Source organism: Schistocerca cancellata, chromosome 8 (assembly GCF_023864275.1).
Source record: "Schistocerca cancellata isolate TAMUIC-IGC-003103 chromosome 8, iqSchCanc2.1, whole genome shotgun sequence".
Classification (NCBI taxonomy): domain Eukaryota; kingdom Metazoa; phylum Arthropoda; class Insecta; order Orthoptera; family Acrididae; genus Schistocerca; species Schistocerca cancellata.
This window is the reverse complement of record NC_064633.1, coordinates 540,176,333-540,201,417: the sequence shown is the minus strand read 5'-3', so window position 1 is coordinate 540,201,417 and position 25,085 is coordinate 540,176,333. Positions and strand designations below refer to the sequence as shown.

At 37.4% G+C, this 25,085-nt stretch overlaps 2 protein-coding genes across 5 annotated transcripts in view; one reads left to right on the top strand and one right to left on the bottom strand.

Moving 5' to 3' along the window:
* Positions 1-8,964, bottom strand: part of LOC126094561 (phosphomevalonate kinase) — a 61,034-nt gene extending 52,070 nt beyond the window's left edge. For both annotated transcript variants that reach the window (XR_007521848.1, XM_049909017.1), the window contains exon 1: positions 8,827-8,964. Coding sequence is in view for 1 of the 2 variants with exons in the window: in XM_049909017.1 (XP_049764974.1) it covers positions 8,827-8,921 (95 nt within the window). In the remaining variant the exon portion in view is untranslated. The remainder of the gene's footprint in view (positions 1-8,826) is intronic.
* Positions 8,927-24,434, top strand: LOC126094562 (vacuolar protein-sorting-associated protein 25). Of its 3 annotated transcripts, none has more exons than XM_049909018.1 (3): positions 8,927-9,078; positions 18,620-18,742; positions 23,704-24,434. In XM_049909018.1, exons 2-3 carry the CDS (start codon positions 18,633-18,635, stop codon positions 24,134-24,136), a joined length of 543 nt encoding a protein of 180 aa, XP_049764975.1. In that variant the 5' UTR covers positions 8,927-9,078; positions 18,620-18,632; the 3' UTR covers positions 24,137-24,434. The 3 variants fall into 3 exon arrangements, with proteins under 3 accessions (XP_049764975.1, XP_049764976.1, XP_049764977.1); XM_049909019.1 differs by lacking the exon at positions 8,927-9,078 and adding an exon at positions 9,128-9,572; XM_049909020.1 differs by lacking the exon at positions 8,927-9,078 and adding an exon at positions 14,932-15,006.
* The last annotated feature ends 651 nt before the right edge of the window (positions 24,435-25,085 follow it).

The window sequence follows — 25,085 nt, the reverse complement described above, 5'->3', positions numbered from 1 at the left end:
CGGCCGCAACTGTGGCAAAGGACAGTGGAGTTGATTTACTTTCTGTTCTTAATCTTTGACTTTCTGATATGAGATCAGTTATTTCTGATTCCAGATGGTGCATTTGTTCTAGCGAACCTTGTGCATTGCAATTAGTTAATTCTTTATGTAACTGATATTTTTTTTTTCTTATCTCCTCATTCTGCTCTTCTAATTTTGCTCGACTGATGACAAGTGTCCAAATTTTGTTTCTCCCTGTTGCTGGTATAACTGTTAAGGTTCTTTTATGCCTCAGTTCATTTTGAAGCTCCATAAGAATATCGTCAAGTATGGTGATCGTTTCCACAGTCGATGCTGCCAAAGATGTTACCAACAATGCCGTTTCACAAAGGTACTTCATTTTATAGCCCCTGTTTTTCTACCGCTTAGTGTGCTGTCATTTTGTTTTCCTTCTGAAATAACGTTGATTACTATTTTTGGTGATCACTATCACTACATGGACTAGTGGTGGCTGCCACCAGCAGAGAGCGAGTAGATTTCTCCAGTACCCATGATTTCACATGGATATGGAGACAGCGCAATCAGATAGGCACAGAGTGCGCATCCCAAATTCTTCACAGTGTGAGGTATTCGGAGCAAAAATCACTTCTATTTTTCTAAATAGTCAGTTTCTAGTCTCTTTGGCTGTAAGGTTAAAACAGAAAAAACAGGGCAAAAATGTCACATGCCGGTTGAATGATGTTCCTCAGTCCTGATTCTACTTTGCTTGGTGCTACTCATATACAGATGCCGTTGTTGCTGACACGTCTGCTGTTTCTGCTATCGCTGACGTCACATGCCATCTCCACTGCTGAACCTGATGTCTCAGGTGGCCGGTGGTGTGTCAGCTGATACTGTTGCTGCGACTGCTATTGATGTAAGCCATGCTGACATTTTGCAAACTGACACAGTGCATCACAACCCAGGCCACTGAGTAACAACTGTTACACACATATGAAATCACGAAGAGTATTTACACAACTTTAACAATCACAGTATCAACCACATAAACTGCACTCACTGACAGTGGCATCAATGGCACTATGTACACTCGCAAACAAAGCACAGAGCAGACGTCAATGCACCACTGACACTGCGGCCATTGTGTGTGTGTGTGTGTGTGTGTGTGTGTGTGTGTGTGTGTGTGTGTGTGTGTGTGTGTGTGTGTATTAAGTTTCTGGTATGTCCAATAGACCTATGTTGTGCCGAATGGTCAAAGGGTGAATAAATAAATAAATAAACATTTGAAACTATCTAAATGCTATCTCTGGTGGTATACTATTCAGTTATGAATTAATGGCTTAAAACAGCACCAATACTTGTTAATATTGAAATCAATATTTCACTGAATAAGTGAGTCTACATGAATATTCAAGGAAAATTTGTCATGCACAGCAAAATCAGTGTGAAGAATGTCAGAGTTGTACCATGCAGAAAACTATACAACATCTTATTTAAAACAGTTATACATTTTATGCTTGGAGGTATGGTGATTTCTATCACCACTACACAGTTATGGAAAGTGGTTAATAATTTTGAAATTTCAAACTTGTCCAGTGACTGACTGAATAAAACTATATTGAATGAAACCTATAGCCTGCAGCAGCAACTTGCAATTTCAGAATGACTGAAAGGTCTTATTGAGACCAAAATGAACTTAAAAATATGCAGGTGGGCTTGACCACATCACTAGCTTAAAATAAAACTTTCAGTATAAGCCAAACATCCAAAATAGCACAGCACTCCATACACAACAAACCAGACTGCCCGTTTACATCACAAGTTAGGAGATGAAAACAATTTAAATTAGAAAATATAAAACTTCAACAATGTTTTTTATTCTATAAGTGACTACAATGAACATTCACTTTTTGATGTTATATATATATTAAGCCAAAACTGAAAATAACCTCTTTCACTCATCATCATTTTCATTATGTTTACATATTTAACAGCTGTTGTCTGATGATCATGTAATAGTTTATTCACCTTGGAACATTTTACATGTCATTCGTGTAAATATTTACATATAATGCTATCAAAACATGAGGTGCATAAAATTTTATGATATTTACATCAATGACACATCATTACATGTTGATGATGTTGTTGTTGTTGTTGTGGTCTTCAGTCCTGAGACTGGTTTGATGCAGTTCTCCATGCTACTCTATCCTGTGCAAGTTTCTTCATCTCCCAGTACCTACTGCAGCCTACATCCTTCTGAATCTGCTTAGTGTATTCATCTCTTGGTCTCCCTCTATGATTTTTACCCTCCACGCTGCCCTCCAGTACCAAATTGGTGATCCCTTCATGCCTCAGAACATGTCCTACCAACCGATCCCTTCTTCTAGTCAAGTTGTGCCACAAATTCCCCTTCTCCCCAATTCTATTCAATACCTCCTCATTAGTTATGTGATCTACCCATCTAATCTTCAGCATTCTTCTGTAGCACCACATTTCGAAAGCTTCTATTATCTTCTTGTCCAAACTATTTATTGTCCATGCTTCACTTCCATACATGGCTACACTCCATACAAATACTTTCAGAAACGACTTCCTGACACTTAAATGAATGTCTCTGACAGAATTACAATATCATCGGTGAACCTCAAAGTTTTTATTTCTTCTCCATGGATTTTAATACCTACTCCGAACTTTTCTTTATTTTCCTTTACTGCTTGCTCAATATACAGATTGAATAGCATCAGGGAGAGGCTACAACCCTGTCTCACTCCCTTCACAACCACTGCTTCCCTTTCATGCCCCTCGACTCTTATAACTGCCATCTGGTTTCTGTACAAATTGTAAATAGCCTTTCGCTCCCTGTATTTTACCCCTGCCACCTTCAGAATTTGAAAGAGAGTATTCCAGTCAACATTGTCAAAGGTTTCTCTAAGTCTACAAATGCTACAAACATAGGTTTGCCTTTTCTTAACCTTTCTTCTAAGATAAGTCGTAGGGTCAGTATTGCCTCATGTGTTCCAACATTTCTACGGAATCCAAACTGATCTTCCCTGAGGCCAGCTTCTACCAGTCTTTCCATTCATCTGTAAAGAATTCGCGTTAGTATTTTGCAGCTGTGACTTATTAAACTGATAGTTCGGTAATTTTCACATCTGTCAACACCTGCTTTCTTTGGGATTGGGATTACTACATTCTTCTTGAAGTCTGAGGGAATTTCGCCTGTCTCATACATCTTACTCACCAGATGGTAGAGTTTTGTTAGGCCTGGCTCTCCCAAGGCTGTCAGTAGTTCTAATGGAATGTTGTCTACTCCCGGGGCCTTGTTTCGTCTTAGGTCTTTCAGTGCTCTGTCAAACTCTTCACGCAGTATCATATCTCCCATTTCATCTTCATCTACCTCCTCTTCCATTTCCATAATATTGTCCTCAAGAACATCGCCCCTGTATAGGCCCTCTATATACTCGTTCCACCTTTCCGCTTTCCCTTCTTTGCTTAGAACTGGGTTTCCATTTGAGCTCTTGATATTCATGCAAGTGGTTCTCTTTTCTCCAAAGGTCTCTTTAATTTTCCTGTAGGCAGTATCTATCTTACCCCTCTTGAGATAAGCCTCTACATCCTTACATTTGTCCTCTAGCCATGCCTGCTTAGCCATTTTGCACTTCCTGTCGATCTCATTTTTGAGACGTTTGTATTCCTTTTTGCCTGCTTCACTTTCTGCAATTTTGTATTTTCTCCTTTCATCAAGTAACTTCAGTATCTCTTCTGTTACCCAAGGATTTCTACTAGCCCTCGTCTTTTTACCTACTTGATCCTCTGCTGCCTTCACTATTTCATTCCTCAAAGCTAACCATTCTTCTTCTACTGTATTTCTTTCCCCCATTCCTGTCAATTGTTTCCTTATGCTCTCCCTGAAACTCTGTACAACGTCTGGTTCTTTCAGTTTATCCAGGTCCCATCTCCTTAAATTCCCACCTTTTTGCAGTTTCTTCAGTTTTAATCTACAGTTCATAACCAATAGATTGTCGTCAGAGTCCACATCTGCCCCTGGAAATGTCTTACAATTTAAAATCTGGTTCCTAAATCTCTGTCTTAGCATTATATAATCTATCTGAAACCTTTTAGAATCTCCAGGGTTCTTCCATGTATACAACCTTCTTCCATGACTCTTGAACCAAGTGTTAGCTATGATTAAGTTATGCTCTGTGCAAAATTCTACCAGGCGGCTTCCTCTTTCATTTCTTAGCCCCAATCCATATTCACCTACTACATTTCCTTCTCTTCCTTTTCCTAATGTCGAATTCCAGTCACCCATGACTATTAAATTACAAAAATCATTACATATAGCATGAAAATTATATATGCAGGAACCTTTTACCCAACAATTTGTTTCAACTTAGTATGACAGTAATTAGTCAGAACTTTTACATCACTAAGTCTGATTCCTCATACTCTTTCATGGAGTAGTATGCTTTCGTCCTAAACCACTCCTCTAAAACAATTTCAAATATACTGTAGTAAACAGAATGGGCATTTTTTGGAAGTCTATTGAAAAATCTGGTATCTAGATATCTGTAACTGTTGTGAACCTTAGCTAGCCTGCTGTTGGGCGTAGCAATTAATTATCCGGTTCTTGGGTTGTGTTCATGTACAGACATCTTAAGGTTAAAATTATTTAAATTCTCTCTGATACTTAGAAGGCAGCTTTACATATAGAGTCCAGGGACTGTTATAATACTGAACTCTTTCTAGTTATCTTCAGAAGATTCTCTCTTACTTCCTACCTTCCTTTTTTTTCTGAGCACAATTTTTCTGTGTAGTTCGCCCAACTGAGTTTTGGATTTATGTAGAAACCTAACAGTTTAATTATTTTGTAATCTTCATTGGAGACACTTAAAGTGAAAACAATGTCTTTAGTATTACTATTAATTTGCAAACAATTTGCCTGTTAACAATTAGTGCACCAACCTGTATGATTAGTGTTGTCTTCTCTGCATACAACATTGGAAGAATGATGGTAAATCATGTGCACATTGAACAAGAATGGAGCCAGTACCCAGCCCTGTGGAATGCCTTTTGTAACAGGTAATGAGCCTGATCTTTGTTGTTTACAGCTGCCATCTGCCCTCTGTTGCTTAGGTATGACTCAATAAGGTGAAGAGCATACTCTCAAACTCTGTAGTACTGGAGCTTTTCGATAAGTATACTATGAGTAGGTATTAATCCATGGAGAAGAAATAAAAACTTCGAGGTTCGCCGATGACATTGTAATTCTGTCAGAGACAGCAAAGGACTTGGAAGAACAGTTGAACGGAATGGACAGTGTCTTGAAATGAGGATATAAGATGAACTCCAACAAAAGCAAAACGAAGATAATGGAATGTAGTAGAATTAAGTCGGGTGATGCTGAGGGAATTAGATTAGGAAATGAGACACTTAAAGTAGTAGATGAGTTCTGCTATTAGGAGAGCAAAATAACTGATGATGGTCGAAGTAGAGAGGATATAAAATGTAGACTGGCAATGGCAAGGAAAGCGTTTCTGACGAAGAGAAATTTGTTAACATCGAGTATAGATTTAAGTGTCAGGAAGTCGTTTCTTAAAGTATTTGTATGGAGTGTAGCCATGTATGGAAGTGAAGCATGGACAATAAATAGTTTGGACAAGAAGAGAATAGAAGCTTTTGAAATGTGGTGCTACAGAAGAATGTTGAAGATTAGATGGGTAGATCACATAACTAATGAGGAGGTACTGAACAGAATTGGGAGAAGAGGAGTTTGTGGCAAACTTGACAAGAAGAAGGGACCGGTTAGTAGGTCATGTTCTGAGGCATCAAGCGATCACAAATTTAGCTTTGGAGGGCAGCGAGGAGGATAAAAATCATAGAGGGAGACCAAGAGATGAATACACTACGCAGATTCAGAAGGGTGTAGGTTGCAGTAAGTACTGGGAGATGATGAAGCTTGCACAGGATATAGTAGCATGGAGAGCTGCATCAAACCAGTCTCAGGACTGAAGACCACAACAACAACAACTACAACTATGAGAGACAGTATCAAAAGCTTCTGGCAAATCCAGAAGAGTTGCACTGGTTGTTTTCTTACTCTCAAAGGAATCATACACTTTTGTGATGATGGTCTCAACAGCTTTGACAGTGCAGAAAAGGTCTGAAACCATCCTGTGCGGAGCTAAGCACATTATTTTGCTCAAAGTGCGGGTTCATCTGTTGGTGCATACAATATTCTATAATTTTTTACGTGAGTGGTATGAACGAGATCGGACAATAATTATCAGCGGATGTTGATGTAAAACTATTACTGAATTAAAGTGTGTGGAAAACAATTTGCTGCTTACAGAATACAAGAGTACAGGCATATGAGGAACAGACTATGAATATGTAATAATACAGGCAAGTGCACAACACATATAAATTTCTATATTTAGTTTCACGTTCCATGGATCATTTGCATTATTTATTGTAATGATGTGGAACGAGTCATTTTACATTCACATTATACATTCATAGCAAAACTGAAACCACTGCCAAGAAAGGAAATCTGGAAGACATTTCAAATTATAGGCCAATAGCCCTGCTGTCTGTATTTTCAAAAATTTTAGAAAATGTTTTTATACGAGATTGTCTGATTTCCTAAATAAACATAAAACTCTCTCTCGCTCACAGTGTGGTTTCAGGAAAGGCTATACAACTGAGAGTGCAGTACTTGAATTTCTTAACGAAATCTATCTAAATCTGGATAAGAGCAATTTTGATTTATCCAAGCTTTCGACATCATTGACCATAATAATCTACTGCAAAAGCTTGACCACTTAGGAATTAGAGGTATATCCAATGAGTGACTCAGGACATACCTATGTGGATGCCAGCAGGTGGTTGAAGTGCAATATACTGGCCGTAAGAAAATCAGCTACTACTACGTAGGTTATGAAAACGTGAAATATGGTGTCCCTCAAGGATCAGTATTAGAATCCATTCTGCTTCTCCTCTATGTCAATGACCTTATATACAGCAAGTACTGCCAAACTACCCTCCAACCCTTATTAGTGAGAAAACAGAAGAAAAACTAAGAGACTCTGCTATCCAAACAATGAACAGCATAGAACAGAAGTTCAGCTATAACAAGCTAATTAAAAACAAAGAAAAGACAGTAGGCCTAACACTGAACTTCTACAATCCAAAAAGGCACCAGCCAAATATACAAACAGAACTAAGGGGCAGAGTTTTTTGAAACTACTGACAGCACAAAATTTCTGGGTCTCTGGCTCCACAACAACACAAAATGGGAGATACACACTGAATATTTGCAAAGAAAACTAAGAAAAACCTGATACATAATGGGGATCTTAAAAAGCTGTTGCAGCAAAGACAGCTTGTTAAATGTATACTACTTCTATGTACAGTCTGTAATTAAGTGTGGCATAATCTTCTGGGTAATGCAACAACAAAGGAAATCATGCAGAGACATATTAAAAAAAAAAAGTCAATTCTTCCTCTTCCTTGCATTTTTATCTACGAAATGTCAGTTTTTGTAAAACAATATATTGATAGACACCCAGATATCTTATTAAAAATGAAAACATGCATACAATAAAGAAAAATCTGATCTTCATATGAAGCAGATGAGAACATCACTGTGCCAAGAAGGCACTCTACATACTAGTACAAAAATTTACAATGATCCACCAGACCAATAACTAAACTCAGTAGTTTTAAGGCTGAACTAAAGGCATATTTAATTGATCATTGCTTTTACAGTCTGACAGAGTACGGTACCTAGAAAGCAAACAACCAAAATAAATATGCATTATGAATATTCTATTCTGTGTGTTGTCTCTAATGTTTATTGGATATATGATTCTTAGCTAAATTACTTAAATATCTAGACCCTAGGAATGCAATACAAACAGTATTTTATGTTGTAAAGTCTTAACCATGTCCAATATCCTTGTACATATTCTATACATGTAGGATTAGAATGACTAAATAAATAAATATATCTGGATCACTTTCTTTTTTATCTTACATGTGCTATTTTATGTGTGTACTTGTATCTTCTATTTTCATTGTACCGAATTCACATAGAATTTACTTGTACATTTGGACAACAATAATGCAATATTTAACGTACAAGGATGGCTAGAGAAATAAACAAAAAACAACAAAGCAAATATGCTATTGAAAAGACAAGGCAGATTTTCTATACAGTTGTCCAGGTTAACAACCTTTGAACCACTTTGGAATCTTACCGAGATCTGACTGAACGGTAGTGCAGATTTTTTTCAACATTCGTTCATTACTGAAAAGTGCAACATATGCAAAACGTTTAAGATTGTTGACTCTATTTTACCCTATAACTTTAGACTCCTAGTATTTTACACACGGTATTTCGTGTAGTTTGTGACCATTAAATTCCACTTCTGTTGTTACCGTCGTAAGATCGCAACAAATTGTGGTCTATTGTGATTTCATTTCTAAACAGCGCAAATGAATTTTCCATTCCAGAGCGCGGTGTGCCGTTCTATAAGTATACCTGAATTATTCATAACCCGAGGCATAGAGTCTAAAACAGTAATCATCATAGCTGTTAAAGCCGTTTTCCAGTCATTGACAGGCGATTTCAGAATTATACAAAAGCAGCAGCAAGTTTGCATTTGTCGAAGTGTGTTTATTTTGTTCGTTACGCTGACGGTGATTCTTGCAGTTACACATAAACATTATACACGATACGGATCAAGTCGTGAGCAAATGTCATTACAGACAGCTTTCTTTTATTGACACCCGGCGACTTACGTCAGTATGAAAACTTCTCAGTTACAGCATTTATCTTACCTTTGTAGTAGATTTTCGACTATGTAATCTTTACCAGACTTCCGTTTTCCGCTAAACAGCAATACACATCGGGGATTTGACATACTGTCGGCCATGGTACACACTGTGTTGTGTTGTCATTCACAAGTGTTGAACGCGTCGACCGGGACCCGTCGGTGAATCATTCTCGAAGTGTACAAGTGAAAGATAGATGGGCGACGGTTGGCGGTGAAATTCATACGGGTGCTATAGACAACTGAACATAATATTTTTGTAAGTCCTATAATATGGATTTGTCAGCTAAATAAAGTTAACAAAATATAATCTCCGTGTACTGTATTTTAAGATGGAGACATAACGTACAAATGAGGTTAAAACTTATTAGAATAGAGTGCTGTCACATATTTCAGTAATTATTAGTGTAGTCGAGTACATTGTTTTGGCGTAGAGAAGTAAATCCAAACGGTAGGCCTACTGACGAATTACCTCATTCCATGTAGCTTTATTTTTTAATAAAAAGTCTTTCGGACAGGTTGCCCTCTGATTTCGCCCGCTATTGTACTGCGTATACAATGTCACAAAAATAATTGCTCGTGGTTTTCTGTGGCTGCAGTCGGTATGGAACAGCTCTTAATTTCGACTGTTTAGTATTATTGACACTGATCGTAGAAATTCCGTAACAGGGAAATGGCGATATGATTGGTGTCGCGAGGGATTTTGAGCAAGAACCTAGCCTTCATCGAGAAATAATTGGGAACGACATAAGGGTATGCTCATTATTGGAATCATTGTATAGCAGTTTACGATTACTTCTTACTGTAAACTGTTAGAAAATGCTGCTGCTGGTGATCTTCAGAATCATCCTAGGCCAACCGAGGTAGTTTCTCAGCTACTCTGAAGTATGCAGTAAGTAACCATTATTCAGAGGAGCAAAAGAACATATAGGAAACTATCGCAAAATCTCTCGTCTTCCATCACTATCAAAAATATTTGAAAAGGTTGTGGTAATGCAAATTCAAAATTCCATACAAAAATAAAAAAAAAATCAGTATGGGTTTCAAAAAGGCAAAAGCATAGTATCTGCTGTGAGACAGTTTGTAGACAAAATTAGCTCCACTCCAGCCAACTCCGTGCATGACCAATTGAAGGTCTCGGATATTGTGAATACTGAATTGCTATATACAACTTCAGATGGAGGAAAGTAACCTTCAGAATGGAAAACCACTATACAAGGAATAGGCTAAAGTTAGGGTAACTGAACCAGTTTTTACATTTTGACTTTTTGTATTTTAATATTTAACAAGAATTACATGTTTAGCACATAACTGCTTTGCTTGCTATTCAAGGAATGTTTGGAAAAAATATTAAGAGTATAATCTTAGTATCATCAAAAGCACAGGCCAAAATGTAACATACTTGCAAGTGGCCCATTTAACCCTCTGCTGGAGGTTAACTGACACACTTAGCAGTCTTAATGGAATCACAGATGACACAAGTATAGTTATGGCCAGCAAAACCTCCACTGACTTAGAGTTAAATGCCAACCAAGCACTTGCAAATGTTTTGAACTGGTTCACAGCAAATTCTCTAGCAATAAACCTCAGTAAAACAAATTACATGCACTTCCAATCCAGTTACATAGGCCCAGAAGGGATTGACATTGCACACGAGAGCCAACAGTTACAGAGCGTTCAGTGCACCAAGTTCCTAGGCGTTCACGTAGATAACCGGCTCAACTGGGAATTCCACATACAGCAAACACCAATGAAGGTTAGCTCAGCAAAATTTGCCATCTGAATAATCTCCAAAATTGGAGACATCAGCATATCAAAGTCTGCATATTTTGGCTACTTTCATTCAGTGATGTGCTATGGAATAATCTTTTGGGGCAACTCACCACTTTCAAAAAAAATTTTTGTAAGCCAGAAAAAAGTAGTCCGAATTAGGCCTAAATGTAGTGTTCCTCCAAGAACCTCATGTCGCAATCTTTTTAAACAGTTAGGTATAGTAACCACTACCTCACAACATCTCCTCTCACTCATGGCTTTCTCAATTCCTCTGAATAGGAAACAAATGATGCATACCATCATTATAACACAAGACGGAAAGATGATATGCACTGCGAATAGAAAAATCTCTCTCTGTTACAAAAAGGGGTAAAGTACACAAGTACAAAAATCTTTAACGCACTCCCGAGTAATATAAAGTGTCTAAAATAAATAAAATGCTATTAAAAAAAAAAAAAAAAAAAAAAAAGCTTAAGGAATTCCTACTGGAAAAATGTTTCTACTCTTTAGATGAATTCTTCAGCAGAGATAAATAATTTGAGTAGTAATTCAGATTATTTCATTTGTCATTGTATCTGTATTGTTTTTTATCACTATTGTATTTTTGTATTGCATTGTTTATTATCTGTATTATATTATTGTATTGTACCAGTTTTGAATAATTCATCTACCATGTGTAATATACCAGTATGTATTGTATTGTATGGTATCCATATTGTATCTTCTTTGACTCGTTCCACATCCATGTGTAATCACGCCATACTGGATATATGGAATATGTATCTCAAATAAATAAAATAAACTGTCATTAAAATGTATACATTCAGAAGTGAAATACACATCCAAATAGCCAGTGACGACAACCTATGTAATAAATTGTAGTGACACTAACAATAAATTGTAGAATCACAACAGCCTACAAATTGTTTATAAATACATGAAATCACTCAAATCACAATTAAAAGACCACATATTTGCATGCCAAGCTGATCATAATTGAAACAGATTAGGTAATTTCAATAGAGCAATGTCTTGCACAAAACTTCTTTCATGTGTTTGCCTAAATTTCATTGCTCAAGTCATATGTATGTAAAATGATACTTACTGGATCTCCACTTTTATGACTTGCAAAACCTTGGCAATGTAATGTCTAAAATTGTAGAATATTTGCCATAGACTTTCACTGTCACAAAGTTTGGTGAAGAAAACACCATGGTTTCTTCACCTGAAGAAAGATATACTGATGAAGGTAAGTAGCCATAGGTAACAGACCCTTCAGGCTCTTCAGAATCTTACAAGTCAAATATCTTCCCATTTAAATTTTATTGCTTTATTTTATAGATCATTTTCGTATGGGTCTACTAGATTTCTTCATTTTCTTTCCTTCTTTTAGTCTAACACTTCCTCCAAAATTGTGTTTTTGATTGGAGTATATATCAGAATTATTTATTTAGTTTTCTGTGTGGAAAAGGGCCCTGGGGATGAGGCTGAATGTCATCTGAAGATACTGTTCACTCTTTTTTCTTTTGGCCATCATGTCTTCAGAAGGGTGAGAAATGCTCAGATATCTGCAGTTATGATTTTGTCAGAAACATCAGTAGTGGAAGTACATGGTAAATCAATTCTTTGCCTAAACTAAGTTGGCAAATGTTGATTAGTCGAATAAGCTGGCTGATAGTTTTCAGGTCCAAAAACATTTTGTTCAGGGGCTCCATACAACATGCCTTAAACAGCTGCATATGTTTCTGTTAGTGGTGGCAAGGGGGAATCCCCTGCCAAGTAACCCACTGACACCATAGGTTGTGACTGATACCTTTGTGCTTTGCCCTAAGATCACAGTGTGCTGCATTATGGAATTTCTTGAAAGAAGCAAGACTCCCAAATCAAGAGGATGTAGCTTATGTAAGGTGTAAGAGTAAGCAAAATAGTACTGTTGTCTTAAGCATATGATACTGTTGCCAAGCATGTGTGGCTTTTATGATTGTCCAGAATGATGAGTTTAGGATGTTCTTTTGTAGAACTTTAATTTTTGGCAAAGTGCTGTAGAATTTATAACAATTATTCACTGTTCATTCAACCTGAGACTGGTTACATCCCCAGAGCCAGGTGGGACATGTGACATTTAAAGCACACCTAAGGAAACATGAGCAATTTGTGACCAGCACTAATTATTGCAACCGTTTACACAATTGAAAGAGTTCTCCAACTGCTCTGCAGACAGACTGAGCGAGTACTTTCAGTGGCTTCTGTAGAATAGTTGGTGTTGTCTCATCCCTATTGTATATGTCTCGCAATTAAAACTTGCAATTTACTGTAAGGAAAACCAGATTGTTAAATAACAGTTCCACAGTTAACTCTGTAAAGTTAGTGGCCCTTGATATACTTGTCTGTTCTAGTGCAGATTCTGAAAATCTGTTTTCCTTAATGATGTCCCGAGCCATTCCAGTCTTGCTATATTCATTCTTTCCCATTTCTTTGGTTAGGTTTAACATTACCCTTGGAAAATCCATATGACAAAATTCTTGCAGTTTTTGCAGTTAAGCCATAATGAATATTGCATACAAAAGTAATACTTGTTTGTAGCTGTCTGTTGCGCATGGCCAAGACGGTTTAACAGTGTGGCTCGTAAGTAGTGTGTGCAGTGTGGTTTGTAAGGCTACAAGAGAAACACAGGAAAGAAGAGAAAGGACAGACAAACATTGGGTATAGAGATGCATTAGAAAATAGTAACAAAGGAAAACAGCACTGGGTTAGTATCGAAGAAAAGCTGTCCGGCAAAAATCAAACAATGGAAAATCCAGGATGGAATTTAACAATATTATGAGAAGGAAAGATGCTACTCATCATATAGCGGAGATGCAGAGTCGCAGATAGGCACAACAAAAAGACTTTCACAAATACAGCTTTCGGCCAGTAATACCTTCATCAAAATTAGAAACACACACACACACACACACACACACACACACAAAAAACTGCAGTCTCAGGCAGCTCAGTTGCCTGTGACTGCAGAGTCGTGTGTGTCAGTTGCATTTGTGTGAGTGTGTATGTTTGTGTCTGTCTTCTAATTTTGATGAAGGCCTTACTGGCCGAAAGCTGTATATGTGACAGTCTTTTTGTTGTCCCTATCTGCAACTCAGCATCTCCACTATATGGTGAGTAACAGCTTACCTTTTCATAATATTGTTACATTCCACCCTGGATTTTCCAATGTTTGATTTTTGCATGCAGAAGTAATATAGCCAGAAACTGTTCTATTCCACTTTTGTGAAAATTTTTAAACATTCATTTGAGGGCATAAAATTGATGTTGTCAGTTTCTATTATTAAGTATTTTCTATGTATCATTTCATCTTTCATGGTATTTGGTGTATGGAAAACAACCCTCATTCACCAGGTTATTCATACATCAACTATGTAACTTCTGATTAATTTATATTAGTGTCATTAAACTTAATGTATTTTTTCTACAAAGTATTTCTTACATTTGCTTTTTTAGCGGTTCTAAACACATGTACTAGTTAACTGCTGATGTTTACCAGACATCACAAGCAGAAATGAATAGCCGTAAAGGTCAGCATATTATTTAGTTGAATGACTGAAAAAATGTAACTGAGATAAGAACTGTGACAGATAATGAGGCAAAAGATCTGATGTATGTCAAATAATGAGCTTTGAGTGGAGTTGATGGTTTGGTATTTTTCAGAAGCACATAGAACCTCCAAAGTAAAAACACTTTCACCAGGTTTTTGATCTTTTGAATTGCTCAGTTTATTTTTAGAAGTTATAATAATCATAGAAGTGACATGTGCAGACTGCCTCAGCCACGGAGGGACTAGTGTAGTGTGTGTGCGCCATGTTGTAATATGGTAAATATGGATTCAGGGGGTTGTGAAAATGATTAATCATACTGAGTTAAGGGGGTTTGAAAAGGTGAAAGGTTGGTTGCTGAGAAAAGAGACAATTTAAGGTGTAGCAAACTTTCAATCTTTTGCCTCTCTATCTTTTCTTCATAACTTTCTACTATTCTTGTCTTTCAACCTACATCATGGGTGCCTAGTAAAAAGTGATCACTTGTTTTTCAGTCACACATTTCAACAGAAAATATTTCATATTGTCTCTGGAAAAAATCATTGGCAGGGGCAGGAAAAAATGTTATACAAGCAGCACAATGTGCAGTAAATCTTATTACTGTAATTTCATTTAAGTTGTGAAATTCATGGAAATAAGAAATGTTCATTTGTATCTGCTGTGGAAATTGTCACATGCAGTGAAATCATTTTCACTGAAATTTTGGTTTCATTTAAGGGATCTGTTTTTTTTTCTCACTCCAGTGATAGTCCAACTTTTTTTAAAGTTTGGTGGCCAAAAACTTTCAAGCACAGCAGATCAGGAGTGCCAGCCACTGTTCTAAGGTATGAAAACACGATCACTAATCCTCTTATTGTGTGATAAATGGTACTTAAGGGATACTCAGAAGCAGTGAACAAAACTTTTAGTAGCTTCTCACATGGAAAAAAGGTTCACATATCCAAGTACTGTGTAGTAGTGATTAAAATAGTATTTTTCCATCAATATATATTGACATGGTGATACAGCTTGCAATATAAATTCTTAATATTGACTTACTTGACTTATTTTCTGTTGTTCCTGTCGGATCACAGGGCAGCAGTAAAGACCTTCCATCTGGTTCTGTTGGCAACCAAACATTTCACTCCATTCCATGTTTTACCAGCTTTCAGAGCTTCTTCTTCCACTGTTCTTTTCCATGTCTTTTTCGGGCGGCCATGCCTACATGTTCCTTGTGGGTTCCAATCCAGTGCTGCCTTTTCAACAGCTCCTTGTTGTTTGCATATTGTGTAACCAATCCACCTCCTTTTTCTTTCCTTTATTTGTTCACGGATTGGTCGCTGGTTTGTCATCTCCCACAATTCGTCATTTGATATCACATCTGGCCACCTCACATTTATTATTTGCCGAAGACACCGGTTTATGAAGACTTTCAGGTGGTTTACATTCATGTTTGTTACCTTCCATGTTTTGCAACTATACAGGAGGACTGACTTTACGTTGCTACTGAACAAGCGCAGCTTGGTTCGTCTCGAGATGTTCTTATTACGCCAGACAGGGTACATCTGTACAAAGGCTCCATTTGCCTTTCATATCCGACTCTTTACATCCTCCTCGGCTCCTCCATCTTTACAGATGGTACTTCTTAGATATACAAAGGAGTCTACTTGTTCCAATTCCTTTCCATACACTGTTAGCTTTGCTTGTTTTTCAGATCACATTCTCATTTCCTTAGTTTTCTGAACATTTATTTTAAGTCCTGCAATTTCTGCTTCCTCTTTCAGTCTTTCCAACTTTTCTTCCATGTCACGCAATCTTTACGAGAGCAGACAGATATTGTCAGCAAAGTCAAGGTCTTGAAGCCAGTATTGCATTCCCCACTAAATACCTCTTCTCCTACCATCAATAACCCTTCTCATTACGCTGACCAGTTCCAACAAGAACAAGGTAGGTAATGGAACGCATCCCTGCTTCATCCCAGCATTTGCTTGGATAGATTCAGTAAGTTTCATATCCATCGTACATGGCTTTAATAATATTTATTATCTTTGATGGTATTCCATATTCTTCCAAGGTATGCCACATAACTCTCCTATTAAGAAAGTCAAATGCCTTTTCAAAATCAATAAATGTAAGGTAGAGTGTGTTCTGCCATTCCACACTCTGCTCAAGTATTATATGCAGTGTGTTGATGAGATTGACACAACTTCTGTGCTCTCTACACCCAGCTTGCTCTTTTCTCTGTCGTGCCTCGACTGAGTCCTTGGTGCGATTTAGCATCAATCTACAGAGTACTTTACCTGGTACAGATAGGAGGGTGATGCCTCGCCAGTTATTACAGTTGGTAGTATCCCCTTTCTTTGGCAACTTAATAATCACCCCTTCTTTCCAATCCTTTGGTATTTTCTCTTCTGACCATATCTTCTCAAACAATTGATGCAGTACGGCGGTGTCAGTGTCTGATTTTAGCACCTCAGTTGCAATATTATCCATTCCTGGAGCCTTCCCGTCCTTTATCTGTTTGAGAGCTAGGTGGTGTGTTTACATTGATTCTATCACTGGCATCTGGAAAATTTCATTGGCTCTCCCTATCTTCAGATTACTCTCTGTTTAAGACTTCAGAAAAATGTTCTCTCCATCTTCTAAGTTGGTCTTCTTGTGTTGTCAACAGACAACCCTCCTTGATTTTCACAGGTCTGTTCTTGTTGAAACCTTTTTTGGACAACATTCTAGTGATGCAGTACAGTTCTTTTGCATCACCTCTTGCTGCAGCTGTCTCTGCTCTCAGAGCTTGCTCATCCATCCACTTTCTCTTATCATTCTTCACATTCCTCTTTGAGAGTCAGTAGCGGCATACTCAGCTTGCATTCGAGTTTTCTGCTGTCTTATTTTACTCATATTTAATTTTGCCTTAATCTCCTTGCTATAGCCGATCAAATTCCATGTACACTCAGACATCCAATCTTTCTTCAAATGGTTTTTAAAGCCCAGGGCCTGTTTGCTCACATTTCAATAGACGTCCTTAATCTGTGTCCATGTATCATCAACACTATTTTCATCATTTTCCTGTGCTTCTTGGAGTGCCTCATAGCAGTTCCTTAGCTCAATACAGAAAGCTTCTTGTTTTGCTGTTATTCTAAGTTTTCCCACATCATATTTTTTGTTCCGTTGTTCGAACTTTCTATTTGTAGCCATGATTTTTAGTCTAAAATTTGCAACAATAAAGTGGTGATCATTGCCAACATCAGCCCCACATTTATTTCTCACATTCATCAGTGACCTTCTAAATTTTTTGCTTAGCGCTGTATGATCAATTTGGTTTTCCGTTCTGTGATCAGGGAATACCCATGTAACCTTATGGCAATTCTTGTGTGGGAATAATGTACCTCCAGTCACCAAATCGTGACTGGCACATAAGTTTGAAGTTTAAGACAAACATTCGAAATGTCACAGTCATCCAGTGTTCTGCTCCTACAGAAATCTCAGATACTGAACAGAAAAAGAGTTTTACCTCCCCTTAAGTGACACCATTAAAAGTATCAGTAAGAGAGACATCTTGATTATCATGGGAGACCTAAATGCAAAAGTTAGAAAAAACAATGAGGGCCCAGAGCACATAAAGAGAGTCCATGGTGTCGGAGAAATCAATGAAAATAAGGATATGTTTTAAAATTCTTTATATAGTAAGAAATTAAGCTGCTGATAGGTATCTGGTTGTGCAAATGGTTGCTGTATTTCCAGAACAACACAGGGATAATTTTTTTTCCCCCTTCCAAAAATGTGGTTGATAATCCAATAATGCCGGCCGGTGTGGCCGTGCGGTTCTAGGCGCTTCAGTCTGGAACCGCGTGACCGCTACGGACATGGATGTGTGTGATGTCCTTAGGTTAGTTAGGTTTAAGTAGTTCTAGGTTGTAGGGGATTGATGACCTCAGATGTTAAGTCCCATAGTGCTCAGAGCCATTTGAACCAATCCAGTAATTTACAGATTTATTTTTGGGAAATCTGTAGGCCTTTATATCTGTTAAGCATTGACGAGAAACTGCTGAGTAAGTAAAATAAAGATATGAGATACTGAGAAATTCATTTCATTGCAAGTAAATAACATAAAATTATGCTCTCCAAATGGGAATCACATAATGGCATTGGCTGTCACTTTTCTCCTGGACTGAGGTAATGTGTTCTTCCCCATCTTAATTTTTGATTTGAATTAATTAACTTTCAAAGTGCAGAACTTCAGTATTTTATGTGCGTCTAATTATTTTGTTTCCCTCTGCAAAGAGGTAGATTCTGAAGAAGAAAATTTTATTCAAAGTGCTTGAAAATGCTTAAGATCCTTTGTAGTCCAGTCCTACAGAATTTTGCAGTGTATAAGTTCATTTCTACCTGGATTTAGTAATTTCCAGCTTCTGCATATTATAATTACTATTTTAACTGATTTTATTTCTGTACTTTTAGGAGGGTTGCTGAGATGTCAATTGAAAATCCCAATATTGAGTTTCCATGGCAGTTTCACTTCCCACCATTCTTCACATTGCAACCACATGCAGAGACAAGAGCAAAGCAGATAGCAGCATGGAGGTTTGAAGATACTGATATGTATTCCTGCACTGTAAAAATGTTGACTTAGAGAATAAATTATCTATTTTTAAGATATTCGTCATGTGCAAGACGAGGAATAGCTGACGCTGTCATTGCCTAAAGGCAATGTGTGAAATTGGAAATATGTCTCATCCAATTTTTTACATTTTTAAGTATTTTAAGGCATACCTGTAAGTTATTCTTCATTCACTTCTCTCTTCCTTTGAATACCGACAGAATAAAGAAATAATCTTAGAAGAATAGGTAATGGAACAGAAATCCAGTTCCGTCACATGAAGCTGGAAATTTGAATTTAATGTTAGAGGAGTCCTGTGAATAATGAATTGACAGATGTAAAGAATTAAGATGTGAAAGAAAAGCTCTGTCTTGAAGCGTTTTGTGGCGACATACTCATATAAAAACATCACAGTAGTCAAGCTGTATTAAATTCAGTATAATTCTTAAGCTTCCACCACCACCACCACCACCACCACCACCACCCCACCACCACCACCGCCACCACCACCACCACCACCACCACCACAAAAACATCATCACCACCACCTTCATCATTAGGAAGGACCCTAGCATCTGGGTCCAGAAATTTACAGAGGTGGACTGAATTTTGACACATACAAGGGAAATACCACCTTGACCCAGTGGGGTGTGCACAGTAACAACACAAAAATTGTTGAGGGAGACTGAAGTTTGACCACAGTAAGAAACTTGAAAAGGATGTAGGTTGCGGTAGAATAGCAGACAACCTGGGGAGGATGAGTGGGGGTGCGGGGTGCAGGTTCCTGCAAAATGCAAGAAAATCTTGTTTCATCCTGTAGTACTGGATTTAGTTGCTTAGTTGTAACTTTTGCTTTCCATATTTTATTTTGTACATCTTGAACACCCTTACATCTGGTGGTAGAGTAAGGTCCAACTACTTGTATGAGGTTGTATTTAAGGAAAAAAAAGCCTTTTCAGTTCTTAAGTTGCCTACAGCTTCTATGGATATAAACTGCAGTTTTCAAATGTACTCCACTCTTTATATTCCTCTACTAATTTTCTAAACAAGTTAGTTATGTTTTTTTCATGTTTGATGTGAATCGCTTGAAAACGATAGACTTCAAATACTCCCATTCCATTTTTGTGGAAACACACTTTGATATTTTCTCCTCTTGTGTCTTAGAGTCTTATCAGTATATATGTTGATCAATGTAGCAGTGATGGAATAACACTGTCTCAGTCTCTTGTTAATTGTAAACTTTTCAGTTAGGTAGTTACATGTTTTGATTGTACTTTTATTATCCTTGCACAGCTCTGTCACGGACTTGGTACAAACTGTGGAAAGATTTTTTTTTCCTCTTCCCATATGTTTTTAATTGACACACTGTCATAAACCTTTTTAAATGAACTACTATTATGTGCAGCTCCTTTTTGCATGCTATTACTTTTCTGCTAGTTGTTCTGTAATAATATATTGCCTGTGCATTGTTTATTAGTCCTAAACCCACTTGTTCTTCCACATCTTCTACCTGTGGTCTAGTCTTTGTTTTATAGTTTGTTTGAGCATCGTACCAGATGAGGGCATATCACTTATTCTCCTATAATTATTACAGTCTTTTTAGTTATTGGAACCCCATTGAAATCTTAGTTGCAGTGAGACTGATATGTAGTGCAACCGGAGGTCTTCTTGGTTAGGTATAGGCACTGCATTGCACAGAAGACTGCTGTGTTATAGAGGCTTAATTTGGTGTTCAACAACAGATGGTTGAAGGTGTAAATTTTTCTAGAGGCATGGTATGCCCTCTGTAGTTTGATTTTCCTTTGTTCAAGAGCTACTGTTTCAGTGAGATCATTTGAGATCCATTTCAAAGGTACTTTACAGTTTTGGCTGTCTTGATATCCTTGGTATAATTGACTCTCACCATTCTATGAGCATCTTTACAATTTGTAATGAATTCAGTCTATGTGATGTTGATCAATAAACCTGTTTCACTGTTGTTAAATGTCATACTTGGATTTGCGTAGAAGCCTGTTGCAGGTCCTTTGCCAGGTAAGGTCAGGTCATCAGCAAACGCCTGTGACACAGAATCATTAGATTTTCTGCTTTGTTTCCCATTATCAGTACATGGTTTGTTGGTAAAGATATGGTCTATTCTGTGCTGGTTTTCTTTTTTTTTTCCCAGGACACTGTTACACAATATACATGAAATACCCTCTCCTTGCCTGACCTTTGTATTGATTGGGAAACTCTTGGAGAGTTGTCCAATGAACTTTACTTTGGATTTGGTGTTGGATAGGGTAGAGTGCACCAATCTACTGAGGTTTTCATTGAGTCCTAGTTCTCTTAGTATTCCGAAAGGAGTGGTTCTATCTGTGCAGTCATATGCCTTTTGGAATTCTAAGATAGCTACCCCACTGTCTGGTTCGTTTCTTGCTGTATTGGAGGATGATCTTGAGTTTTCTATTTGTTCAATAAATGATATTGAAGCTCTGAAACCTGCTTGATATTTCGCTAACTCTCTGTCCAGCTGTTGCACTACTGTCTTTTGAGGATCATGGAAAAGAATTGTATGTGATTGCAAGGTGTGAATTACTTTTTATTTTCGTAGTGACCAACTTGGACCATGTAATGACTTCACTTCCTCTTCTTTCTCTGTTGTCATTTTTTATTTTTCCATTATGCCCTCATGTTCTGTAAGATCATTATTTATTTATTTACCATGGGTTCCAAATAATTTGCCCATCAGGTGTCACATCCTTTTTTTTTTTTTTTGTTTTGGTTATAATTTGAATTCTTCAAGCAATGTATGACAAAATCTTCAAATGTGTTCAGATCCAAGTTTGATCAGGATTGAGTCAAGGAAGTATGTTGTCGCCATTATTATTTGTAATAGTGATAGATGAACTCATGACAGAGAGCAACAAAGCTCATAGAGGAAGGGAGATTAAATTATAATTGTCTGCCAATGGCACATTTGTGGGAGAACCAATAGCGGAATTGTACCAGAGCAACTAGACATCTTAAATGAAAAAAAATGAGAAATATGGGATGAAATGCAGTGTGGAGAAAAATAACATTATGGTGGTAACCAGAGCAGCAAGAGAAAGTGAAGGACAAATTAACATGAAAGAATAAGGTATTGAAATTGTGGACAGCATTAAATATTTAAGTAGTGTGATAATGCAGAATGCAAAGATGGACACAGAAATCAACAAAAGAGGACAACCAAGCAATAAATTTTGCTAGTGTGTGAGGGGCTTAATCTGGGGAAGTGAGATGCCAATGAAGTGTAAGGAAATGCTGTGCAAGAAGCACCTTACATCCCATTGACATATGAGTTAAATACATGGACAGTGCAACAAGAGAGAAGAGTAGCATCCAAGACAGTGAAATGAAATTCCTAAGAAATATGTTATGGAAAATGAGGAGAGGCAGTGTGAGAAATGTAGATGTTAGGAAGGAAATGGAGAAGAAGAATTGAATGATAGAAGAGAAAGAAAGATGGAAGAATACCAAAACGAATGATATAAAGTCCAAGTTTGAGAGCAAGAGGGATAAGTGGAGCAAGAGGTACTGACTCAATCAAGACCATGTTAAGAAGAAGGAATCTGGACTGGAAGAAAACAGTTGTAGAAGAAGAATGATGGAAAGGTGGGGGAAGTGGAGAAGCACCATAAATGCCCCAATGTGGCTTGATGATGAAGAAATGAAGACAAAGAATTTTTCTAATTTTACAGTCAGTACATATGGGCAGAAAAAGAAGTTTAGTGTACTATCCAGTTTTCTCCCACTTGTAATGCATGGTAAAGTTTTTATAATGGTTTTGGTTGCTGTTTTGTTGTTTCGGTGGGTTATATAATCACACTGAAAGGAAATATAACTAATTAATGTGATATGTGAAACAGGAGGTGGTCATATTTGTTCAACAACATTGCTAATCCACCACTAGGGATTGTATCTTCAAAGATGATAATGGTATCACTGTAAGTTTCCATGATTGGTTTTATAAATGTAGAATGTGTAATAATGTATTTCCCAGAACTCTATAAGTATTTTAAAAAAAATTCCTAGTTTTTGGAACTGTCAATTCCTTCTCTTGAGAAAAAAGGTATAGATTGGAAACGGTTGAGATGGAGTAGGTCGCTCCAGTGTTAGGTTGAGTGGACCTCACCTGTTGCAAGGATGAGGAGAGATGGAGATGTTAGCCTCAGGATGTATTAGATTAGGTACTCTTTCAGTCAATAAGATACGTATTTTATGGCCAAAATCCTAGTTTAGCTTTCAGATTTCTGAATATTAGTATTTCTAATTAAACATACTAAATTTTGTTATCTGGTGAGCTAGTGCCTTATTTTGCACAACGAGACAAACTTCTAAGAGAAAAACAAGCTAAATTGAGTGTCTTAATAAGTTTTTTGTGTTCGACTCCATTTTAATTCATTGTGTTGGATCCTGAGGAATTTTAGGCTCAGTGTTTAAGTTAAGAGTATGATGATTACTGTCTTCTTCTGGTACTAACAGGTCCATTTCCCGTAATATGAGTCCTTGTGAGCGTAAAATTAAAACTGCTAGCCTGTTCAGAATACATCTGAATAGTGTTTAACTCTATGGCTTTTGATTAATATGCTACTACTATCAGCGAGCATTATAGTTTTTGATACCGCCTTGTAAGTCATTGTCAGCACATTTGTGTAGGTTAAGAATAAGAGTGGACACAATACTGATCCTCACAGGTCTCACATACCATGTTCCCGCAGTCTGAGGTTAGTTTAATTCCTGTGATATCGTCTAACAAAATTATTCACTGTTTTCTGTTATGCAGTCAAGCTACTTTTCATAATTTACGTGACTTCTCCTAAAATTAACATAAAAAGAGTAATGGGATTGAAGTTGGTATAAAGTGTGTTGTTTTTTCATTTAATACTTTGTCCGAGAGCTGAAAAGAAATATTTCTTTACACCAGGTCACTTGTACTTGAATGGTACGGAGCGACGCGGCAAAGTAAAGTAGACGTGCGTGAAGCAGGGCGAGGTCCACCATTTGCCAATGCCACCCTCAACCGACGGTTTCCCGAAGAGGGCATAACAGCTGTAATGGAAGAACTGGCTCGCACTGGTCATGCGGAACGTCTCGACAAGCAGGGCTATACCTGGGCTGTGCATTGTGGCCGCACTATAGATGAGTGGGCAGACTGCCTTCTGTCTTGGGCACGTGATAACGGCATGAGTGGTACAGTATGTACATTATACGAACTAACGCATGGAGATGATACTGTCAGTTGTGATTTCCATGGTTTGGATGAAGACACACTGGTCCGCTCAGTTCTTCGCCTGCAGCAACGTGGTAATGCTGAATTTATGGATTTTGATGATAACAGAGGAGTGAAATTTTTCTGATTGAAATTTTTAGGGTGATATTTTGTGATTAAGCAATGTTTTATTATTTTTGCAAATTTTAATTTCTAATTTTGAAAGAAAGTTTGTTTCACAAATAATGTTAATAGATTTCTGTAACAGATGAGCTTTAATGTGGCGATGATTGCTTTATGCGGAACAAGGCAATGTATTGTTCTCTATTTTCCCATATTAGCAGGACTATTGAAGGTTTTGTGCTTTATGAAAAAGTTACCAGTATGTTGTGCCTTTTTGCCGAGCCTCTGTAAATAAAGTGAAATATATGAATGTACAAACATTATCTGTGTAACTTTTCTGGTTGCTGTGCTTGAAACTGGTATTTATGTTTCTAGCCATTGTGAGCATTACATATCTTAACAATAACATTGGTATGGGTAGCATTTTAGTATTCATTAAAGTCAGTACCAGTTGTCTTGTTGAGCTTCTTTGTTTGAGAATGAGTAATTAATTGTTTACTCAACACTGCAGCCATATGTGACTTGGAGAATGTCTGTTAGAATAAACTACGTCACTGAATGCTGCTTCTGAGCACTGATACAGTATTCGTACTAATAAATACCACAACTGAAAACAAACTTGTCAACAAGGCACTTATGTATATTATGTAAGGAATTCTTGACTGTTTCGGAGATGCTTTCACTTGGTATGAAACATATAGCACACACATAGTAGGCCCCCTTCCCTTCCTGTTGTTCAACTTGTCCTCCTCCTTCAGTTTTTGTTGGCCAGAACTAATACCTCCACTTGTTGCATTCCCCTCTGGAGCAATCAGTTGTAGCTTGACAAGTAATAGTGTGCACTGTACTGGTTATGAGATTATATTTTTATAAATTCATTTCTCTCTCGACCCCCCCCCCCCCCCCCTCTCTCTCTCTCTCTCTCTCTCTCTCTCTCTCTCTGTGTGTGTGTGTGTGTGTGTGTGTGTGTGTGT